Source organism: Macrobrachium rosenbergii, chromosome 34 (assembly GCF_040412425.1).
Source record: "Macrobrachium rosenbergii isolate ZJJX-2024 chromosome 34, ASM4041242v1, whole genome shotgun sequence".
Lineage (NCBI taxonomy): Eukaryota > Metazoa > Arthropoda > Malacostraca > Decapoda > Palaemonidae > Macrobrachium > Macrobrachium rosenbergii.
Window position 1 is genome coordinate 8,028,533 of NC_089774.1, and position 24,510 is coordinate 8,053,042.

Here is a 24,510-nt window from a genome sequence, read left to right on the forward strand (position 1 = left end):
TGACACTCCGTTTGCCGACGAGACCAGGCTACAAGACCTCCTAAAGGAACTGATGTCAGGACCTCTTCTGGGAAGGAGAGTGACCATTCTCTTGGAGGAGGAGACGCCGCTGAAGTCCTTCCAAGCTGATGTATTGATCGAGATTCTTGGGCAGCCTATTTACGTCTTGCGACTCCCTCCGGACATGCCAGAGAAGAGAATCAACGATACTGATGTTCGGCTTAACGTTACTGATGTTAAGGTTAATGTTACTGATGTTACGGACGTTCACTCTGCTGACTACTACCCTTTAAGGCACAGTAAGTATATCCGTTAATGCTTAACTTGTACGTAGCCATAGATATATTACAGATTTCATTCTTTTGCTTCGTATTCTACGTATCCACGAGATATAACTTCATATGTACCTAAATATTTTTGTGACATTACCCTCGTCTATTACGCTCACAAACACACACAAAAAAAAACACATTTATCATATATATTTCCTTCCTATTTACTTTGGCTTACTGGAAAAAGGATGTTCTCATCACAGTCATATATTCCTCCAGTTGCTCTAGTGATTTTCCTGGATTCCTGGAATCCATCACAGAACTGTAGTTGCGTCTTAGGTTCCCACGAAATTTCTGGACACTGGAATCCCTTACTTGAACCGTTTCTTCTTCCAGGTGTTCTCATCATTATCCTGGAACCCGGCAGAGCCTTCTGGTGGCCTCTATGGTACCCTCCGGCTTACTGGAATCTGGAAGCACTCATTCTTATAGTAACTTCGACACCTTGCTCGGCAAAGAACTACCTGGACGCTCCATTACTAGCCAAACCATCATCTCTGGCTGTTATATGCCCCCACCAGCCTCACAGACCTCCACAGACCTTGACCTTTAAAGTCTGGACCTGGAGACCATTTTCCAGCGAGCCAAAACTGGTAGATCTTGGATTCTGGGACGGGAATTCGTTCCAGAATTGGGACCAGCTGTTCGTCGACAGGTTCCAAGATATGGAGAGGAAAAGTATATCGATTTTAGCCCAGGCTGAGGACAGGCCTTTGATTTACGTCACACCTGACGGGACTGTTAAGGGACTGAATTATATTATCATGGATACTTTGAGACACTGGCTGAAATTCAGTCTCACTTACAAAATGAATAGTAAGTATTTTTTTCTGTTTTTATGAATGTGTTTTAATTTTTTTGTTTTATTTATTTCTTATTTTATTTAAATAAGTTTATCTTTGTTTAGTCATTAGCCATTTTAAAAGTTACTAGATAACACAGCATTTAAAGCGGATGGTTTTTGCTATTTTGAATTTTTTTACTAAACATTATTTTAAGAAATTGAATACAATGATTTCATTTTTATATTGATATTATATTCAATGAAAGAAAAATTAATATAGAAGGCATTATTATTATTATTATTATTATTATTATTATTATTATTATTATTATTATTATTATTATTATTATTATTATTATTATTATTATTGGGAAATCTGTACTTCCACTTGGATATACACATGAAAAAGTTCTGAATATATATTAGTATTGCTGAATAAGCTAACATTGTATAAAATTAAATAATTATTGTAGTAGTAATAGCTCTAACTGTAGTTACGCCTTATACAATTGTCACTGTATATATATACGTATATATATATATATTCTGAGATCTTATCTTTATAATACAGTGACCCTTCAATGGCCCACGATTTTCGATTCTATAAAAAGGGGCGAGAATGACGTTTTCGTCAACTATGCCACAATTACGGAGGAGAGAAACGCTGATTTTGACTTCACTGTTCCTTATCATCGGGAGGGGTGAGTGATGTCACTTTCCCTACTCCATTTGAGGAGACTTCATTTCGATCAACTTTATTTGATGTGACTTCATAATTAATATGTATATTTTCTGGGACATCATTTTTTTTCAGTGACTTTTTTTAATGATTTTATCTGCGATGTCATTTTGACCAACTTCACTTTTCTCTAGTGTCATCTATGTGACTTCATTTTGATAGATTAATTTTTTGGGGGGAATTAATTTTTGTTGGACTTTTTCGGTGTTTGCTGAAGTGTTTAGCTATCATTAGATATTTGACAGTTTTTGGAGTTCTGTGAAATAATGTTAATACAAAGTTTCATTCAGTTTCATTCAATTGTGAATGATATATGCATTACTCATACATATGCACATATCCTAAAAAAAATATATATATTGTATATAGTGTTATAGTGTTAAGGAAAGAACATTTTGAAAAATGTATTCATATAATTCTTTTAGATTATGAATAGCTGTCCTATACACAATTATTTTATAAAAAAGTTGTAAGGTTTACTATTCCATAAAATCAAATTCAAGTCAAAATTTAAAGTAGTTTAACCAAAAACATCGAGACACTGCAGAAAACAAGAAACAAATGTTGGCAGTTCTGGAAAACAATATCTCACAGAACCCAATATATTATCAATCCTACCTGGCCTGAGTTAGAATGACTCATGGCTGACCTAATTCAGTCTTCCTTCCAGATTCGCCATGATTATTGAAGTGCCCCCTCCCCTCCCGAGATGGCAAAATATACTCTTCCCTTTCACCTGGTGGGTATGGGCAGCTGTCATGATATCCACACTGCTCTCCACGGCTGTCTATCACGTACTCAGTCACAGATATAAATACTCACTTGTCGACAATGGTATAATTATTTTCATGGTGAGTGACTCAGTGTTGGGGTTACTCGTTAGAATTTGCTGCAGACTTTCAGATTTATTAATATTAATATTCTGAGGTGAGTAGTTAAGAGATCACTGTAGATGTTGTCTTTCAAGTAGGTCTGGTGGTTGATCTTTAGATTTTATTTAGAGTTTTTTATCCATGTGTCAGTATTTTTTGTAGATTAATGTCTACAGACACTTAACTCTACGTCTAGACGCGACGTTGTCCTAATCACAATACACAAATAAATAAAGACATACTCACTTTACTTCTACCTAGGCCCTTCATGTGCCAACCTTCTTGTCAATTCTACAGAGTCTTCTGTCCATCCCAGTGGAGAACTTGCCCCAAGTCAGCCGGATCCAAATCTACCTCCTCTTCTGGAGCCTGGCGTCTTGGTTCGTCAACACCTGCTACAAGTGTAACTTGGTGGCTGTGTTGACTATCCCTGTCTTCCCTATCAAGATTCAGACGGCTGAAGGAATTGCTAACAGTCGATACAGGTAATAGAGTAGGTTTTCTAGTATTCATTTATTTAATCTAACCCCCTGAGTTGGTGAATGAGTTGTGAGATTATGAGTAGTGAAACAATGTCTTGATTTGTCAAGATTCTTGGATCTGAAGTTCCTACATTTCCATGATTTGTTTTCACGCCTCTCCAACGCATCCCAGACTCTGCATGCTAGACTACGGTGAATTCGTGGACGAGGCCTTGGCAGAATCAACCCACCCAGTCCTCTCTAGACTGTCCAAAATTCTAGATATGGTTCCCGTCCAAGATGGAATGGAGTACGTAGGTGAAGAGCAGTGTATCAAGCTAGTCCTGGCTGGGACGCACGCTCATATTGAGACATTCTCCTACATCAAGATCCTCTACAACAAGCTAGGTTACGGGGCTAGGGTCTACAGCCTCAGGGAGCAACTTTACCTGGGTTACTTGGCTTTCTTGGTCAAGAAACACACTCCTTGGAAGTACAAGTTCGATACGGGAATGCGGTGGATGTTGGAGACGGGTCTCATTCACAAGTGGTACAAGGACTCAATGGATGAATTCAGTGGATATTTCGAAACGGTAGGATTTGCACAGTTAAAGTAAGGGTATGTTATTTAGAGCAATGAATAATACACTTGAGAAGGTTAATTACAGATTTAATATTTCATTTTTAGGGACCTGTAAATTGTAGAATTATTAGGTGCCATTTCTTTTTGAGCATGTATCAATATTTAATGTTCTTTTTCTCAGTCTTTTATCTTACATGCAAAAGCATCTGGGTTTTGCTATATATATATATATATATATATATATATATATATATATATATATATATATATATATATATATATATATATATACAGTAAAACCTGATGATTAGAAAACCTGATGATTAGATCCCACCGCTGAATGAAACGCAACCAACCAAAACTAGTATGGTGGGCTTAGAAGGCAAAATATTAAACATTTTCTTATTGCTCAGCTTTATCATGGATTAAATCTTAAAACACCAAAAATAATAATGCAATTCGCCTCATCATTTATCAGTGATACTTAATTTTCTATCTTCAGAAACCCGCACCCGATCTGATGCCTTTGTCTGTCGCCCATCTTCAGGGCCCCTTCCTGCTTTATCTTCTCAGTATTCTTGGGGCCATTTTGGTGCTAGTTTGGGAGATTCTCTTCCCTCCCAAGAAGCACCGGATTGCTGCTTTGAAAGGCGTCATAAAGGAGAGAAGGCCTCTCCAAAGGAGGAACAAACTTCCCTCAGACATGGTGGTCATTCTCTCAAAGCAGGAATGAGTTCATTCCAAACAGGGTTGGAATGAGTTCCAAATAGAAATTCCTTATGATATGGAATTTATTCCCTCTAAATGTGGAGTTGATTTTGACAAATTCTGACGCCAGGGTATTGATTCAAAAAGATAATTGGTAAATTTATTGAAATCAAGTTCTGAATTATCTCCAAGTAGGTATCAAAATGGTTAATTCTATATAGTAATAACTTTATGCTAATCATGATCACTTCAGTGATATCATATCATTTTTTAAAAATAATATCAGTCAATATATTATGGTAGATTGTGCTCCACATTATTGTATCAGTTCCTACATATTCTCACCAAAGGTTTTGCCTCACGAAATTAGTGTATTCAAAAGAAGGCAAGAGAATTTAATTCACTCACTCAGATGCCATGTATGACACGTCACTGCAGAAAGCTTAGAACTGGAATGTTAGATCATTGATTTTAACAATCTAATACATGTTTCCCAGTTGCAACAGTTGCAATGTTAGATAATTGATTTTAACAATCTAATACATGTTTCCCAGTTGCAACAGTTGCCTTTTTTCCCTCAACTGTCCTGTTTCTAGGACTGATAATTCACAATGATAAACTTATTATTATTATTATTATTATTATTATTATTATTATTATTATTATTATTATTATTATTATTATTATTATTATTTTGCAGAAGAACAAGAAATTTTATGGCAGGGAAAGAAACGAATGGGTTTGGTTTATTCATTCGTAAACACATAGACACAGAACCATACAGACACACACACACACACACACACACACACACACACATATATATATATATATATATATATATATATATATATATATATATATATATATATGAGAAAAAGTAATGTCCTTTATTTTTTGGCTAATGAAAATAGAGGTAATTCGTTTCCAATAAGAATTAAGGAACGAAAAGCCAATTAAAAGGTATTGTTTAGAATAATAACCACAGTTTTCAGTATTGTTTTAATAAACTGGCCACCATTAAGAAAAAAAAAACAATAATTACCAATAACTCATTTTTCTACATAATTAACCCGTTTACAAAAAAAAAAAAACATTTATGATGATAATTCCTGTGAGATTCTTATGTCATTATAAGTTAGAAGATACATTCATTTTCACAAGAACACTCTGCTTATAAAAATGTATAACTATAATTAATATATGCATATTAAGAACATTTCAAGCCATGAAAAGTATAATCTAATCATTGATAATTCAAAAGCGAATTTATCTGCAGGGATGAAATTATTCAGTATCATAGATAATCGTCTTGAGGCCATAATAAAACTTATTTTCCACTCAGAATAGACAAGGATTTTTATTTAATAAATTTTAATGAAAATCAACACAGAATCTGTACGTGGAAAATGGAGTGCAAATCCCTTAGAGTTCTCACACATACATAAGTTGCTCCTAAACTAACCCAAAGTGCGGGATATATAATTATCTGAAGGAAGTTTCTAAATCAAACAGAAAGTTTCCTGTAATAATAATAATAATAATTAATAATAATAATAATATTATTATTATTATTATTATTATTATTATTATTATTATTATTATTATTATTATTATTATTATTATTATTATTATTATCTTACTATAACCTTTTCAAGATGAAAAATCTCATTCCTCATAAAAACTGTCAATTTTTGGTTCCATACTGAAATACTCAATGATCACATGACTTTTCATTGCCATTCTTCTTCTTCTTCTTCTTCTTCTTCTTCTTCTTCTTCTTCTTCTTCTTCTTCTTCTTCTTCTTCTTCATCTTCTTCTTCTTCTTCTTCTTCGTTTAACGTACTTTTTCCCATCATTGTCATTATTTTAGTCATATGCCATGTCATACACAAGATGGGTATCAGTGCTTGTGCCTGTGTGTGAGAGGGAGTGAGAGAGTGAGAGAAAACAAGCTAAGAGTCTGTCGTAGCCTGGAGTCCATTCAATCAGCAAGATGTACTGGAACCAGTGTTGACGTCAATCCATTGCCTGAAGGCTGAGACTCGCGTGTAAACTCCTGGGTTGTCGGGATATGCACATCTGTAGCCATAGCTGACGATACCAATTTGTACCCACTTGTTTGGGCATACCTTTGCCACTAGGGGTCCACCACTGTCACCCTGTACGAAAAATAAAATATCTGTAGAGTCTGCCTGTGTTTACCATATTTTATTTTGAAGGATGAATTACACCTGTATAAGAAAGAGATTATATCTGTAGAGTCGACCTATCAAAAGTAATTTTATTGTGTTTGCCATATTTTATTTTGAAGGTTAAATCACACCTGTATAAAAATTGAAATATCTGTAGGATTTGCATCCAAAATTATTTTTCTGTTTTTGCCATATTTTATTTTGAAGTGTATTTGCAGAGCAAGATTACACTGTCATTATGTAAAGTAGTTTTTTTCTGTACAAAATCAAACACAATTCAGAGAATAAAATCTCTTGCTAAATGAATAAATTATTATATTTTGAATTACATTTACTGAGAAAGATTACAGTGTCATTATCTGTAGTAGTTTTTCTGAGCAAAATCAAACACGATTCACAAAATGAAATGTCTTGATAATATGAATAAATTCTTTTCTCTGGAAAGAAAATTATGCCTACACTCTCTGAATATAGCTAGAGATTAGAGAGCCAACCAGGGAATATTTCCCTGGGGCAACACTTGGCAAGGACACTCCACCCCCATACCCCCATACAGCCCAAACGAATCAAATTCCCCCTAGACAAACCTGACAAGTGTCCTTGGTTGGCGTGAGGGCACACAAAACCGTCGAGGTATCCGTGGGGAGAGAGACCAAGGGCTGGCACTGACTGATATTTATGATGTCAAGGGCCACTTCCTGAAGAATGACGGGCAGTGTCGTGCCCTCTGGAGGATAGTTGAAGATATTCATTAGTATAATTTCGTCTGGTATTCACTTAAATGTTTTGTTTAGGAATCTGAAGTTTGTTTGTCAGATTTTCCATATTTTTGTCAATATAATCTTGAGCCTTTTCTTGAGAGAGAGAGAGAGAGAGAGAGAGAGAGAGAGAGAGAGAGAGAGAGAGAGAGAGAGAGAGAACTAAAACGGCACTCTCACTTACGATAAACCAAAGTTCCCCAACCAGTGGCAACCGCTTTCCCTCCGTAGGGGATATCAGATTCCACAGCTAGGCAAATTGGCTGAACGGCGGGGTTGTTCACGAAATTGAGATCACTCGGTAGTTCGATGAGAGCTATGTCATTTGCCTGGTTTAGGAATTAGGGGTCGAAGAATATTAGGTAACAGATTTTCAGATCTAAGAGCTAGGATATTTGCTCGTCTGTAAATGGGATTTATATTGTTCCCTAACCTTTAAAACTAAGTTCCACGAAGTTAAACCAACAATGACCTACAGAAAGGTAATTGCACAGTGATGCATAAGGTACAAACCTATATTCATGTGTCCTTCACCAAATACAAAACACAACTCACATGGGTAGTTGAGTCGTAATTCTCGTGAACAATATATCTGGTCGAACTGACTTGGGTTGTCAAATACTGGTTGATATTCCCGTATCCGACCACCACTCCATTCTGGCTAGGTTGGTTCCTGACGAAAAAAGATCAATATTACCAATACATGCTGGCGAAAATATTTGCTGCTTTATTCTGATAGTCAAGGATTTGGATTGTGAAAAGGAAGGATCAGACTCACCCGCTCCTGTCAAAGAAGCAATGTGCAGCTGTGAGGACCCATCTCTTCTTGATGATGGAACCTCCACACTGGTACTGTGCACCATTGATTGTAGGCACAACAATCACCTGGTAAGGATACTCGTCAGGAGAAGCATCCAACCCGTTGACAATCTTGTAGCCAACCACGTTGATTGGTGCTATGCCACAATCACCTGTTTTGGTGAATAAAATAAAAGGAATTGAAGTTAATTTCTGTAGGAAAAACCAGATTTATTCTACAGTAATCTGTATAATGATAGAATGGACCACAGAAAATACAACAGCACTCACTACAGTAAGCACGAGAGGCGTTGCATGCAGTTGTTGTTGAAGGTACGGTAGTTGCAGTTTGCATTTCTGTTGCAGAATTTGTTGGAGGACTGGGAGGTCCTGTTGGAGATTCTGTTGGAGAAGGAGGACCCCCTGTTGTTGGAGGTGAAGCTGAAGACTCTGTTCCTGGGCTTACTGTTGCAGGAGCCGCTGTTGTTGGAGGTAAAGTTGAAGGTATTGGGCTTGGACCGACTGTTGTAGGAGGAGGAGCCGCTGTTGTTGGAGAAGGAGGATTTAGTGTTGGAGATAAAGTTGGTTTTATCCTGGACCTACTATTGGAGAAGAACCTGCTGTTGTTGGAGAAGGAGGCTTTAGTGTTGGACTTGGTTTTGCTGTTGGAGAAGGAAGAGCCGCTGTTGTTGGAGGAGGAGGATTTAGTGTTGGAGATAAAGTTGAAGGTTTTATCCTAGACCTACTGTTGGAGAAGAACGTGCTGTTGTTGGAGAAGGATGCTTTAGTGTTGGTGGTAAAGGTGAAGGTTTTGGTCCTGCTGTTGGAGAAGGAAGAGCTGCTGTTGTTGGAGAATGAGGATTTAGTGTTGGAGGTAAAGTTGAAGGTTTTATCCTGGACCTACTGTTGGAGAAGAACGTGCTGTTGTTGGAGAAGGAGGCTTTAGTGTTGTGGTAAAGTTGAAGGTTTTGGTCCTGCTGTTGGAGAAGGAAGAGCTGCTGATGTTGGAGAATGAGGCTTTATTGTTGGAGGTAAAGTTGAAGACTTTGGTCTTTGGTCTTCAAAGTTGTGAAAGTAAGGTTAGATGAAGACACTGAAATTAAGTTCTCAAAGTACTACTAAAGCCAGTAAGAAAGCAGGAGAATTCCAGAGTGGTGGCCTTAAACAGTAAACTTTATATAAAAATTCATTATATAAAACATACAATGCTACATAAAAATACATGTTCTCAGTTTGAGTGTCCATATCCAAATCAACACTCGGACAGGACTCTAGTTTTTGCAAAACTGTTCAGTGAAAATTTTCCAAAATCTTTATATTACCTCCATTAAGATGACGAACTTTAATCGCGAAGCCAAAGAATGAGGCAAGTTAATGTATTCATTTATTTATTGATCGACTGACTTTTTTGTTTCCGAATTACCACTTGCAGGAATGATAGCAATCAAATAAGGAAAGCTTTCGACACCATCACCATAAATCTCATGCAATATATTTTGGGGAAATTATACTTAAGTTATTCACATCATGTCGGTAGTGATTCTAAAACAAATAGTGTAATAGTCAATGGTAATCTAACCTAGAAACCCTTTAAGATTATAATAACTTAAATAAAATAGTAAATAGTGTACTATATTTCAGGTGGAGGTAAGGACGCCATCTAAAATATCTATCCTAATGGATATTAGGACTGACTTTACAATCCTAACGTTTGCATGAATAAAGTAGGTATACTTTATGATATTTAAGGTAAAAGGAAAGTACTTTTAGTCCAAAAAGTAAGTTAAAATATAGCATAGGGTTTAAATAAAAAAAAATATATATATATATATTTACTACCAACATTAAGTGAACAACTGAAGTTATCTTTCCCTCAAAATTCTTGAAAGCAAAGCGCACAATTTCATTCAACTTACTTACCATAGCTTGTTGAAAACAACGAGAACTTACCCTACTTATAAGTTATACTTATAAAGTTCCTCCTACCCTGACTGCAGCCCACCAAATTCATCTAACGTCCAGGTACATAAGTTATTGTACGGATGATGTGGACACAATCGATATACGCAGAAAACGGGACCACAGACTTCCAACCTCGTGGGATCGATCTTGGGTTTCTCGCTGTGTATGATAACGTGAGGATAACATGAGGCATATCATTACAGGAAACGGGACCACAGACTTCCAACCTCGTGGGATCGATCTTGGGTTTCTTGCTGTGTGTGATAACATGTGAAAAGACATTTTAGTAGAATGCGGTACACAAATTCATCCTGAATTAAAAATACACACATACAAAATATACTTATTCATATCTCTTGTCAAATGATGACAATACACACGTATGCATTTCCTGTGGCAATAGTACACAATAAACTCATATACACTGCTTCTAAAACTTGTATACTTACACAATCAGTGCCTTCAACCCTGTATGGAGTGGACTGGTTTTTCAAATAAAGGTTTTCATTTAGTGAGTAATCTCTGTAGTATGTCTACAGGCTACAGAAAGAGATCTTGTAGCTACAGATATGTATATAGATAAATAAAGCAATCAGACAGTCGATATTTTACGATATATACAGGATTTTAACTAGACACACTCGGGAAAAACACTATAATATGATGTCCAGCTAATCTTTGCGAGGCTAATCTTTGGCTGGTATCTCCCGGACCACCTTCACTGGCCACTGGGAACTCCCACACTGCTGAAAATGTTCTCAGTCTCCGTGAGTTAGATTTGGTTTTGGTTGGGAAACCTGACTGATATTCCGTGTACCTTACCGGGACATCACGTCCCATGCCATCTGCGCTCTCACAATGAGTCAATGTTGTACGCCCACATGTTTTATTGGTTATAGAATGGCTACCTGGGCTCACAATGTAGGTAATTTATTACCTGAGTACGTGAGTTTTACTAAAGTTTTTTTTTTTTTTTATTTTGGCCAGAGGACGAATTGTCGTAGTGAGGGACAACATTTGTTTCGTTGTTTTTCAAAGATCAAAAATATTTCACGTGGACAAAGATCATTCGTTCTATATCCTGGATAGATAACTAATTACATGTGAGTGTTCTCTCTCTCTCTCTCTCTCTCTCTCTCTCTCTCTCTCTCTCTCTCTTTGTTAGTGATCCAACGTGAATGACCTTCGCTGCTGTGACACCAGTTTGTGATATCCATGCCAAAGTTTTTCTCCACACACACACATACATACTTACATACCCACACATGTATATGCATATATATACATATAAGTATGTTAAGTATATTGCAACATATTTCAAGACGCAACTTGAGTGTTTACATACATGACAACTGAATTATAAGTTCAGTTACTTGACAGTTAACTAATGTTACAGATATCACCACAGTAAATTCATGTTTACCTAAATTTGACGAATCTCATAAATAATACTTTGTAAAGTTAAAAAAAAAATATTAATCTATTAAAATTAAGAAAACACTTATCAATAATCTTGAAGTAATATTTATAAATATTTAAGTAAATATCTATAAATAGTATATTTAATATGGATGTTTCATGTTCATTTATTGAAAATCTAAAATTATTAGAAGATAATGCATTGCATATATATTTAGATTTTGATTTAGACAAGGTGGAAAACTTTCAATATAACAATTTTGATTTTGATTAAATCTTTTAATATGTCTGAATTTTAGGGAAATGATCTTCAAAATATATAATAAAATTTTCTAATATAGAAATGAAAAACGTATTATAGCCTTGATTATTTATTATGGATCATGAAATATGCAATTAGATGCTGTACAAGGTTAGTGATATCACTGGTAATATGAAATTCATATTATTATTATTATTATTATTATTATTATTATTATTATTATTATTATTATTATTATTAGCAATGAGGTTAATGCTTATTTTCGTTACGATGATAATATCTAATTATCATTACCATCATCATTTTCATCATAATTAATATTTTGTTGACGATATTCCCTTATAATTCTGATAATATTTTGAAGTTATTACAATAATAATAATCATAATATCGTATCATTATCATCATAATCATCACAATCACTGATATTGATATCATCAACCTTCCCACTAACGCCAGATAAAAAAACCGAGAAATCATCTGTAAAGAATCTGACATTATAATCTCATGATTCCTTCATGACATGTACCTTATCTTCCATCACCCCCTCCCCCTTCTGCCTCCCCCCCCCCACCCCTTCAACGACCCACCCACCTCCTCTGAGTGATTGACACCAGAACGCTTACAAGATTCATGCATTGGCTCGTGACGAACAGAACGTCAATCACGACGCCTCCAGAAATCACACAATAACAGGACAAGAGTTATTTGAAGAATCCTGAGTCGAACTTTGGACAAAGGAGATGGACAGCTCAGTCAGTGTGATATTGTGGGCGAAATGATGTCACGTTCGCAAATCGTCTTGAGGAAATGATGCGTCTCATTCATAGGTTGATGTGAACGATTTAATTGTTTGGGGTTGTTTTTCAATTGTTTTTATATGGATTTATAAACATATTGACACGCACACACACACACACACACACACACACACACACACATATATATATATATATATATATATATATATATATATATATATATATATATATATATACTGACCTAGTTATCTTTATTCAATTGTTCCTTGTTATTTAACAATTCTTCTCTTTCTTTATAATAATTTTTGCATTTTGTTTCACATATTGTCAGTTTATTCCTTGGAGTTATTTTGGCCTGAACAGGCGAACATTATGAATAATAATAATAATAATAATAATAATAATAATAATAATAATAATAATAATAATAATAATAACAATATATTTTTATACAAAAGAAATTTTCGTAATTTTTATTCATTGATATTCAAGAAACTATTTCTTGCGAACATATACAAAATTAATCGAAATAAACATAATAATAATAATAATAATAATAATAATAATAATAATAATAATAATAATAATAATAATAATAATAATAATAATAATAATAATGTCAACAGAAGCCAAATAAACACTTGAATAAAAAGTTTCATAACAATTACCAATAATCATTTAGAAGGTGAGATTTTACTCCCAAAATAAGTAAACAAAAAAAACCGAACAGGGAGGGAAGGCTAGGCGAACGTTTCAAGGCTGGCCGGGATGAGGAAGGTGATTCATTATCATCATTACCATCAACTTAAATGTCAAAACAATGACGAATAAGCCCTAAGTATAATTATAGTTTAAGTCGTTGGAGACCATAAACCTCTGCCAAGGACTAGCAAGCAAAAAGTTCTTAAATTTACGGACGAACAGAAGCCAAAACAAATAAGTGAAACGAACCTAAAAGATGTTCAGGTTTAGGATATGATTTCAATTTCATTATCTAAAGATGAAGAATGAAAGTATAATTTCGTAAGGTTCAGGTAAAAAATACTTGTAGGTAAAAGATAAATCTTTAATTTCATTAGTTACAGGTAAAGGGTAAGACTGTAATTTCATGAGATACAGGTAAAGGATAAGACGTTAATGAAATCTGCTACAGGTGGTTAATTAGACTCGTTTCATTAGATACAGGTAAAGCGTTAGACTTGGATTTCAACAGATTCAGGTGTTCTTGGATTATCTTAGTAACCTAAAGTATGTTTACAATTATCAATCATATTTCTCAAAATAATTACATGTGGTAATGTAATTATCTGTTTTGGTTATTTATATATAAAATTATGTTTTCTTTTTATCAATATAGTTCTTAATTGCTCGTCATATTCATTCATATACAAATAGAAAATTAAGTAAATAAGTGAATAACCATTTTCAGAATTTTGTCTTAAATGTTGTGCCTGGAACCACTTAAAGCGACCGTGAACAGAAACTAACTTAAAAACGTTCCTTTATTCAAAAGGAAAGAAGTTTTTCTCTGAATAACTGAAAACGCTCCCCTGTTTTCCTTTTTGAAATCTTCATGAACGCTGCCTGAACCTGATTGGTTAAGAGCCAGATCCTTAGCCAATCAGAGTCGAGCAGATGCCTGACTTGGTAACTTTCCAAGAGGAGTGTTGGTTCAGATGGAAAGCTTCACTGACTCGCGTTCCTTCCGTCATTGCTGCTGCCGACGTCGTAGGGATAAGTCCTCCTGAAGTTGCTCCTTCTTCTGCTTATGTACTTCGTCCGGAGGGAGGCCGTATGACGAAGAAGATACTCATAATGAAGTTATTGACGTTAGTGTATATTATGAGTCTAGTTGAGCCTGGGGTGGCTAAATCCTCATATTCCTGGAGACCGTTGCAATTTTCTTCTGACGAAGGAGGTCTGATACTGCGTCAGAAGGCTGAGCAGAACATACCAACACTATACCTGAGTTCCCTAGGGCCATCTTCTCCTGAAGGACTACTTCAAGTACATCAGAAAGTTAAAACAGCCTGGTCTGAGGCTTCCTTTCCAGGGAACTCGCAGAAACTGTCTTCTCCTGACGAAGGAGTGGAGTCCATACCGAAGATTCTGAGAGAAATGATATCAGGGGCTCTGCAAGGAAGAAGGGTAACTCTGATCCTGGAGGAGGGCTTGGCAAGTTCCCTCCGTCAGGATGAGTTAATAAAGGGTACCGAGACTCCCATCTACCTTCTGCGCCTCCCTCAGATAAAACCAGAAAACAGCAATAGTACAGAAGCTGTTCATCAAGTATCCCATGGCACCAGAGAACCCGATTACTTTCCTTTAAGTCAAAGTGAGTAAGCCTGACCACTGATTTTGTAACGCTAATTATGTAATTTATTTATGGATTAGCTTTGTCAAAGAATCTAACCAATGCTGACTACCTGAATGAGATTTCACTGTGGAGAATTTTTGAATTCAGAGTATGAACAATTCAGCAAATAATTTAGTTAGTATTTAATCACATCAAACTTTTTCTAAATTATTGAATCGTATATTTATTAATTAAGTAGTGTAATTAGCAGATATGTGTATATTAACTTGTTATATCTTGTTTTGAAAGGAATTTTTTTTTTGCCATATTTTTTTGCTTTGCAATCTGTGAAAACATCCCAGATTATTCATTACATTTTTGTATTTTCCAATAATAATAATAATAATAATAATAATAATAATAATAATAATAATAATAATAATAATAATGTTCATCCCAGTTCAGTTATTAAAATCAAAACTCTATTTAGATAAGTAGAATAAATATGTCTACAGACTTCTATCTATTCTGAACTAGTTATATCTATCTGAATATATGATTAACAACAGTAATGGCAATTATTTGTTTTAGATAATAATAAATGATATTTTACCTACTGACGGAAACAAAATTACTGCAAATCAGTTAACAAAGACAGTAAAAAGTCTATGTTACTACTAGTGATATTATCAAATAGGGTTATCACAAAATAACAAAATAACTTACTTCCAGGCATTGTCGTGATCGTCTTAGGATCCAGCAACCACACTTGGTGGCCCTTGCTGGACCCTCCAGGTCACTGGAACACGAAGGCCACTGTCCTAATCACCTCCTCGACGTGTTCAGCCGAACCTTACCTCAGAACACATCTCCTGGAGAAGTCCCCTTCACTGGCCTTGCTCTGCCCTTACAGGGCACAGGGCCAGAAGCCCAGAGATCCTTTCAGGGTCTGGAGTTGGAGGCCCTTCGCCGAGAGAGGCCAGTTGGTTGACCTGGGGGAATGGGATCACGATTCTTTCGTGACCTGGGATCAGCTTTTTGTTGACAGGTTCGAGGATATGACCCGGAAGCACGTTTCAATACTTATCCACCCTGAGGACAGGCCACTGATTTACCTCTTCACAGATGGGAAGCTGAGGGGTTTGAATCATAATATTATGGGGATGCTCTCCAAATGGTTAAAGTTCAGCTTGGAGTATATAAACAGAGGTAGGGGAATTCTGTTTTTTTAGATTATTGTTGATTATTGAATATAAAGATTATAAAGTAGATCATGCTATTCTGAATTGTTTTTTTCCATTTTGTTGTTTTCCTTTGATTATCAAATAACATGAGTCCAGGTTTCCAGAAGTTTAATATAAAACTATATCTTTATAAATGACCTCATCCACAGTTCCTCTGAACACAGAAAGGAAGACATAAACTGGCTGACTAACTAACATTATAATTAACCTGTTTGATATTACCTAGCATTATCTATCACATCAATAATAAAGGAAACTATAGAGGAATATATCTTACAGGGCACATCCTTTGGACAACAATATTCGATTCTGTAAAAAGTGGCGAAACTGATTTGTTTATCAACTATGGAACAATCACGCCGGAGAGGAACAACGAGTTTGACCTTACAATCCCTTATTACAGGGAAGGGTCAGTATATGCATTATTTAAGGACAATCTCTCTGGAATTTGTAAATGTGAATTTTTTCAGGTGTGTCAAGTTTAAAGATGCGGTGTTTTAGATTAGTATGTCTACTGGTTATCCTGTCTTAGGTTAATGATAAGCATCCATGTTTGATTTTGACTTATTCTGGTAAAAGAATTTACTAAAGTGACTGATTTTTTAAAACTAATGTCTTGTTAATGCTATCTCTTCCTTTGAAATACTAATTTTCTTTGTCAAAGGAAGTGCCTGAGTGTCTAAATTTCAGGTTAAACTTTTCCTGCTTTCATTACGAAAATATTAATTATTTTAATGGTTGATAAAGGCATTATTATGAAAAAAATTAACTTTAATCCTTTTCCTTGTTGCACGAAAAATATAACAACTCATTGGCATAGGTCCTGGAATATAATTAAGCCTTTAAAAAGCTGAGAATATCACACAAACACAAACCCATACATATATTTATGTATATATATATATATATATATATATATATATATATATATATATATATATAAATATATATATATATACATACAGCACACCCTATAATTCTCGATACATCCCATTTCACAGATTTGGCATTATGCTCGAAATTCCTCCACCTCTTCCTAGATGGCAAAGTATTCTCTTTCCATTCACATGGCCTGTGTGGGTGGGTGTCATACTATCCTTGTTTGGTACTGCAATTCTCTACCATATTCTCATCCACAAAAAACAGAGGTCTTTCGTTGGCAATTATATTAACGTTATGCAGGTAATTAAAATAAGAGGCAATTATAAGGTATATATCTGTTGTAAATAAGTAACTATTTATGAGATGAGTATATTTGTAGCTGTGTAACGTTTTATATTATTAATATTTATTTTTTTAAGATAGCATTGTATCTGTTGTACAGTATAAGCAAGCTAGGTTAGCCAGCTAGGTTAGCCAGATAAGCAATAGTAAGTAGGCCTTGCAAACTAGAGAGGCTGGTGTAGTGCTCTAAAAGAAAAGCAGTCCCTACTTCCTCAAATTCAACTCCATTTCCTCTCGGCAGAGTCTGTTGTCCAATCAAATGGACTCCGTCCCAGAAGGATGGCCAGTTCGTATTTTTCTGATCTCCTGGTGGCTGCACTGCTGGTTCGTGAACAAGTCTTACACCTGTAATCTGATCGCAGTTCTTACAGTTCCTGTCTTTTCTGAAAAGCTTCAAACGGCAGAAGATCTGAGTAAAAGTCATTATAGGTAAGTCATTGAGTTTTAAAGAAAATCAGGTCCTTATTTTTACCTGTTGCTGGACGCAAACTTCTTAGTTTAAGTGTAAACCACTACCGGGCAAATATTTTTGTAAACGATTAAAATTGGCATTCGTTTGAAGGATTGATTATATTTACTGAGTTTAGCAAAACAGGATTTTTGTTTTAACTTTTCTAAATCAAATTAATAAACAGACTATTTACTTCACAATATAAATATGCAGGTTTAGTTTTGTGACTAACTACTTGTATATTTGGTCACCCCAAAGATTATGCATGCTAGATTACGGAGAGTTTGTTGACGAAGCCTTAGCGGAATCAACCCACCCGGTCCTGTCCGCTCTGTCCAAGATTCTGGACATGGTGCCTTCGAACGACTACATGGAGCACATCGGTGAAGAGCAGTGCATCGAGAAGGTTCTGGCTGGGACCCACGCCCACACAGAGACCTATTCCTATGTGAAGATTCTCTACAGCATGCTGGGGCATGGGAGTCAAGTCTATAGCTTCAAGGAGCAGCTTTACCCTGGGTATTTGGCTTTCCTGGTGAGGAAGCACTCGCCTTGGACCTACAAATTCAACTCTGGGATTGAGCGGATGATTGAAGCTGGACTCACGCAAAAGTGGTATAAGGATTCGATGGCGGATTTCCGAGGATTTTTCGAAGAGGTGAGACGTTTGATAATTCTCAGACATTTTCCATTCATGACTGAGATGATTTATTGATTAGGGCACGTGTCTAAACATAGCAGTAATCGATTTTATTAAAAGTGCCTCCGTTGAGTCATTCCAAACAGTTTCATTTATATTATTCTCTTTCAATAATCCCCTAGAATGACTCAGATACTTTACGAATGCATAGAGCCTTCCTTTTTTACCTAAAGTGTTCATTTACGTCCATAGGTAACCCATCAGCTTACCTAAATTTCTCTCAAATGCGGTGGCAATTAATTTTCCTAGTTCATAAATATCATAAATGCAATTTCCTCTACGTGGGTTAATTCTTCTCTATTGTTGCAAATATTTCCAGTGAAATTATTTGAAATAAATTTTCCTCTCATGAAAAGTAATTTGTTAACCTCTTTTTAGCCATGAAATATTCCTTGATAACATTCAAGATTTGGGTTTTCCAAATATTTAAGCAGACACAAGACTTGTGTCCTTGAAATAAGGATTTTAATTTCTCTCTGACGATCCATAGCCAGTTCGATCAGAGAACATTAGTATATTATTTTGAATACTTTCATTTTAATCAGTTACACAGTATATTAAAAAAAAATATGAAATAGTCCTGTCCAGTTTTTCTCTCTCTGTTAGTAAATATTAGAATATTTCTGTACTATAAACAAAATTACCTAATCATCTCTTCTTGAAGAGTGATTGTTTTTAAAACTAATTTTATTTTCTTTATTCATTGCTTTATCAGTTTGTTTGTTTATGTAATTAATAAGGATTATTTACAACTATTTATGGAATACTGTAATTTTTCATTCCCTATTTATTTGTTCTGTATGAAATCATTTTCATTTAAATATTTTCTATATATTTTTAGTTAATTCTATAAAATGCAGTAATAATTTTTTACTTAACTGTTTTTTTCAGTATTTATCTATATTTTTACTTACACGTTCATTCAGTCATTTTCTGTTATTTGCCAGTGACTTATTTATTAATTGCCAAGGAAGCAATCAGTGATTTTTATTAATTAATCCCTCAAATAATCAACTCATTAACTTATTTATTCACAAATCTTTCTTGTCCATTCTAGACACCTGCACCAAAACTTCAGCCACTATCCCTAGGACACCTGCAAGGTCCTTTCTTCCTGTACGCCGCAGGACTCTTCATTTCAACCCTTATCCTGCTAACAGAGGTCCTCTTTCCTCCAAGGAAGGGCCGGGTTACTACAACACCTGATCTGGGATAATGGAAGGAGTTGAATCCTAAACAATGTTGTGTAATACCTTGTTTACTAGTTCTTGTTCATCTAAAGGTTTTTATTTTTAGGTTAAAGTTTTGTAAACCTATGTAGATATAATTAGTGAGGTTTTGCCTTTTGCTAAACCTATCTCATATGACGGATTGAAAGTATGGGTTCGTAAAGTAACCAATTCTTAGGTACTTTAGCCTTAGTTATTCAAAGACACAATAGCCTTATTTCTTACAGCAGTCCTCCGTTCATTTTTAAAAAGAATGGTAATCGAAGCCGAATATTTTCCACTAAGGTCTTACATGTTATAAAAGCCTACTTGAATCTTGCAGAAAAGTATTGTGTGAAACAAAATGTCCAAGCACTGAGTAATTCCTTGTATTGGGGGACTTCTTAAACCTTGTTTTCCTGTGAGTTTATTAAGCACCATTCTTGCCTAGAGACTCTTGGTACACAATAAAAATCTTTTCAATTTTGTTTTGTGGAGATCATAATAAAGACAGTGGATTAAAGAAAGATTGATAAACATGTAGGTCATATGGTTGAGAATATAAAGAGATATAAAAAATAATTTAATTCTATGATATGCAAGTATAGAGGTTTGGAGATCTTGAGAAGTTAGACGTTATTTTTCTGTTTTTTGGTAGATTTTATTTTATACCTAATTTTGTTCTTAAAAGAATATCTTGCAGGCAAGTGGAATATATTTATAAATGCATGTAAATATTTTGACAAATAATAGAAAATAATATTCAATGCAGATTAGGCAAAATAATTTCGAACTTAGTTGTCAAGTGTTTATGTATACAAGAATGATTTAGTTATTACAATACTATCTGTCCATCATGAAAAGGATAATTTTTTCTCACCCCCTTAAACTGAACTTTTATCCCAATACACCTGTCAAATACATTACATTACATTACATTACATTACATTTTATCCCACTCCCTGAATTACATTTTTTACATTACATTACATTCATTACAGACACAATGACATTACATTACATAACTGTCCCACTCCCACAAACATGATATTTTTGTGGAACATCTATATACTAAGATATATATATGATTTATAAATTATATATACACACATATATATACAACAGAAAGTTTGGAATTCAAGGATTAAAGAATGAGAACAAAACTGATTCTCAAAAATATGCTTTTTATGATTTGCATTGTATTAATTTATTGCAATACAGTCAGTCTAATTTGGTATTCACAATACAGTGTAATGTAATGATTTAAAAACAGCTTATGTATACATTATATATATATATATATATATATATATATATATATATATATATATATATATATATATATATATATATATATATATATATCTTGAAAATATTTCGCTTCAAGTAACTAAGAAGTGACTTATGAATAGACATAATAAAAAATACTTATTGTAATTATTATAATAGCATTATTATTATTATTATTATTATTATTATTATTATTATTATTATTATTATTATTATTATTAAGAAAACTTAACAGTTACAGAAAACAAATAAAGAAAAGCCACACTAATAAAAATTGTAACAAATTGCAAATTAATTTTTATTCACATAAACCTAAAAATCATTGACGTTCATCAAATAATTTATAGATTTGTAAAGTCTTTGAATCTCTATGTAATTAATATTAACTGGTATTATTTTAGGGAATTTTTTATGTGCAAGCACACCAACATACGAGGACAACTTATATATATATATATATATATATATATATATATATATATATATATATATATATATATATATATATATATATATATATATATATATATATATATGTCATATTTGACTTACAATTTACAAAGGCACTTGGAATCCAATTATGAAAGGGAAAATAATGATAAATATCTTATTGGTAATAATAGGGTTAATTTACATAATTCACTGACATAATGTTCCAGATATTTTTCCCTCTTCAGAGTGTGTATATGATTTGATTCCTATTTCAGAGCATTCTGAACTCTTCAAATACAGAAAATTCAATTATTTGGATAAAAACAAAAACCAATTACATAGCATGGATTTTGTCACCTCATTTAAAAGGAAAGTCAAGAAACGATAACATATTAAAATCAAGAGCAATCACTCCATTTATTCCCTATTTGCTAAATAAGGAGTAAATTCACTTGCATGAATTCACTCCTTATTAGAAGAATGAACCCAGCTTACCCTGATCATTCGCTCCTTATTTTGAATGAATCCGCTCCATACTGGTAGGAAATAACTTTGGATTTTAAGGAAACTCAGTCCATATTTGGGTTAACTCAATAATAAGAGAGGAAAAATGTCCTATATGGGAATTAAGTCCTCAAGTAGACGGAATTAACCTTTTTTTTTTTTCACAAATTTAATGAATTTTGACAAGAAATTCACACCGTTTCGAAAGGAATTGCAATCTTATGTACTGTGAATTCACTTATTATTTCAAGAAAATTCCTCACTATCAAAGTAAATTCCCTCCCTATTATTCCCTATTCAGTCGGAACCAACTCCCTATTCACTCCCTCTTACAAGGGGAATTTACTCCCCATTAAGAATTCACTCCAAAGAAAATACCCTCCCTATTTGAAGGGTATTTAGCCACTGTTCAATGAGGACTCGTTAACTACTCACGCCCTATTAAAAAGGGAATTAATTCCCACATTTATAATTCACTCCACATTCAAATCCCCTACCCACTCCCTATTAAAAGGGGAATTACTCCACATCCAAATTCCCTACTCACTCCCCATTAAAAAGGGGAATTCACCCCACATTCAAATTCCCTACTCACTCCCCATTAAAAGGGGAATTCACCCCACATTCAAATTCCCCACTCACTCCCCATTAAAAGGGGAATTCACTCGACATTCAAAAAGAATTCACTTCTCCTTCGGAGGTAAGACCACCTCCGACAACATACACAGAGTGGCGAGGAAGAGTCCTATCAAGTACAGAAGGAAAGGTCCTTGAAGATGGCCCAGGGACAGAGGCAGCAGTTTTGGCGTCGGTTTCTGAGGAGTGCAAAGATGGAGGGTTGATTCAGTTAACAAAGACTTGGGATGAATGTGTTGAGAAATCATTTTAGTTGCTCATTTGTAGAAAATAATTATATTATTGGGGTTTTTGGTACTAAATCTTGCAAATTTTAATATTCATTTGAAATTTTCCCAAAAGTCCATGAATTAGAGAGAGAGAGAGAGAGAGAGAGAGAGAGAGAGAGAGAGAGAGAGAGAGAGAGAGAGAGAGAGAGAGAAGTAGTGATATTATAAAAATTGCAAATTTTAATATTCATTTGAAAATTTCCCAAAAGGTCATGAATTACAGAGAGAGAAAAAATTTGATAAATATTACATAAATATACAAATAAAATGAGAAAACAAAAATCAAATACATGCCCATCTGAATGGCAACATAATTAGTTAATATGGACATAGAATGAATTTGTGAAAAAATTATTCTATTTTCTCATTCATAGGAAATATATCATTAGAATTGGTAGCATTCATATAGTCATATTATAAAAAATTGCAAATTTTAATATTCATTTGAAAGATTCCCAAAAGTCCATGAGTTAGAGAGAGAAGAAAATGAATAAGTAGTAAATAAATACAAATAAATACAAATAGATATTTATTTAAATAAAAATCAAATCGATACCTATTTAAATGGCAACATGATGAATTACTATATAAAACATATTTAAGGTATAGATAGAGGTAAGGAATGAAATAAATGAGGAACATTGAGGATTTTATGATCGATTGCCCTATAAAGAGAGAGAGAGAGAGAGAGAGAGAGAGAGAGAGAGAGAGAGAGAGAGAGAGAGAGAGAGAGAAACCTCGATTTATTGGGTTATAGCAGTAAACCAACGGTAAATGAAAATGACATTAGAGAATATTTATCGACAAACTGTCTAATTATTTTCAGGATCATTAATATCTGTAAAATAATCACACTCTCCCGTGATGATGTAAAATATCTCACCTAAATGATCAAGGCAGATTTTCAGTCATATGTTAAGGAAGTTTCTCTTTACAGAACATGAAAATATATAACGTAAAGTGTCGTGAAAAGTCTTACAAAAAAAGGTACGATTTCAAAACAATTCTTAAGCTCTCTCATTTCTTCATGGAGTCAAATTGTTATCTATATTATGGAGAAACCATGGAAAACATCACAATATATAATCTATATTGTAATTCTGTAGGATTCTCACTTGGACACCTGCGACTCGAAAACGAATGATGATAAAGGCTTGAAGTTTTGCAAGGTGGCAGAGAATTACATAAAGGCTTCAATTAAAAAGGGACTTCTCAAAAAGAATGATTAGAATTCTATATTAATGAAAAGTTATGTCAATCAACTCTGGCAATGGAGTTGACAAGTGGAGTGTTGTTGCCGTAGAGTTTCACTTGATTTATAATACTAATGTAGTAAAACTTTCCAATCCATACCGTTTCGAAATATCCCTTGAACTCGTCCATAGAATCCTTGTACCACCTCTGTATCAGACCCGTCTCGAACATCCACTGCATCCCCGTATCGAACTTGTACTTCCAAGGCGCGTGTTTCCTGATGAGGAACACCAAGTAACCGGAATACAACTGATCGCGGAGGCTGTAGACTTTTGCTCCGTAACCCAGTTTGCTGTAGAGGATCTTGACGTAGGAATAGGTCTCTGTGTGCGCATGCGTCCCGTCCAGGACGAGTTCCATACACTGTT

The 24,510-nt window shown here is 34.3% G+C and overlaps 1 protein-coding gene across 1 annotated transcript; it reads right to left on the reverse strand.

Annotated features, from left to right (window-relative positions):
* Nucleotides 1-6,082: 6,082 nt before the first annotated feature.
* Nucleotides 6,083-11,037, reverse strand: LOC136856021 (serine protease 42-like). Its single transcript, XM_067133574.1, has 9 exons — nucleotides 11,015-11,037; nucleotides 10,217-10,351; nucleotides 9,135-9,288; nucleotides 8,522-8,966; nucleotides 8,211-8,403; nucleotides 7,988-8,105; nucleotides 7,617-7,761; nucleotides 7,262-7,401; nucleotides 6,083-6,641 (listed from the first exon to the last, which is right to left on the reverse strand). The coding sequence occupies exons 1-9, from the start codon at nucleotides 11,035-11,037 to the stop codon at nucleotides 6,468-6,470; spliced, it is 1,527 nt and encodes a 508-aa protein (XP_066989675.1). The 3' UTR covers nucleotides 6,083-6,467.
* Nucleotides 11,038-24,510: the final 13,473 nt, after the last annotated feature.

Excerpts from the sequence above, each read along its gene's own strand:
- LOC136856021 (XM_067133574.1), bottom strand. The coding sequence starts at position 11,037 with ATGGCATGGGACGTGATGTCCCG. Across the intron at positions 10,352-11,014 it reads GCATGGGACGTGATGTCCCG|CGAGAAACCCAAGATCGATC; the intron begins GTAAGGTACACG and ends TATCATACACAG. Across the intron at positions 8,967-9,134 it reads CAGCACGTTCTTCTCCAACA|GATAAAACCTTCAACTTTAT; the intron begins GTAGGTCCAGGA and ends CAGTAGGTCTAG.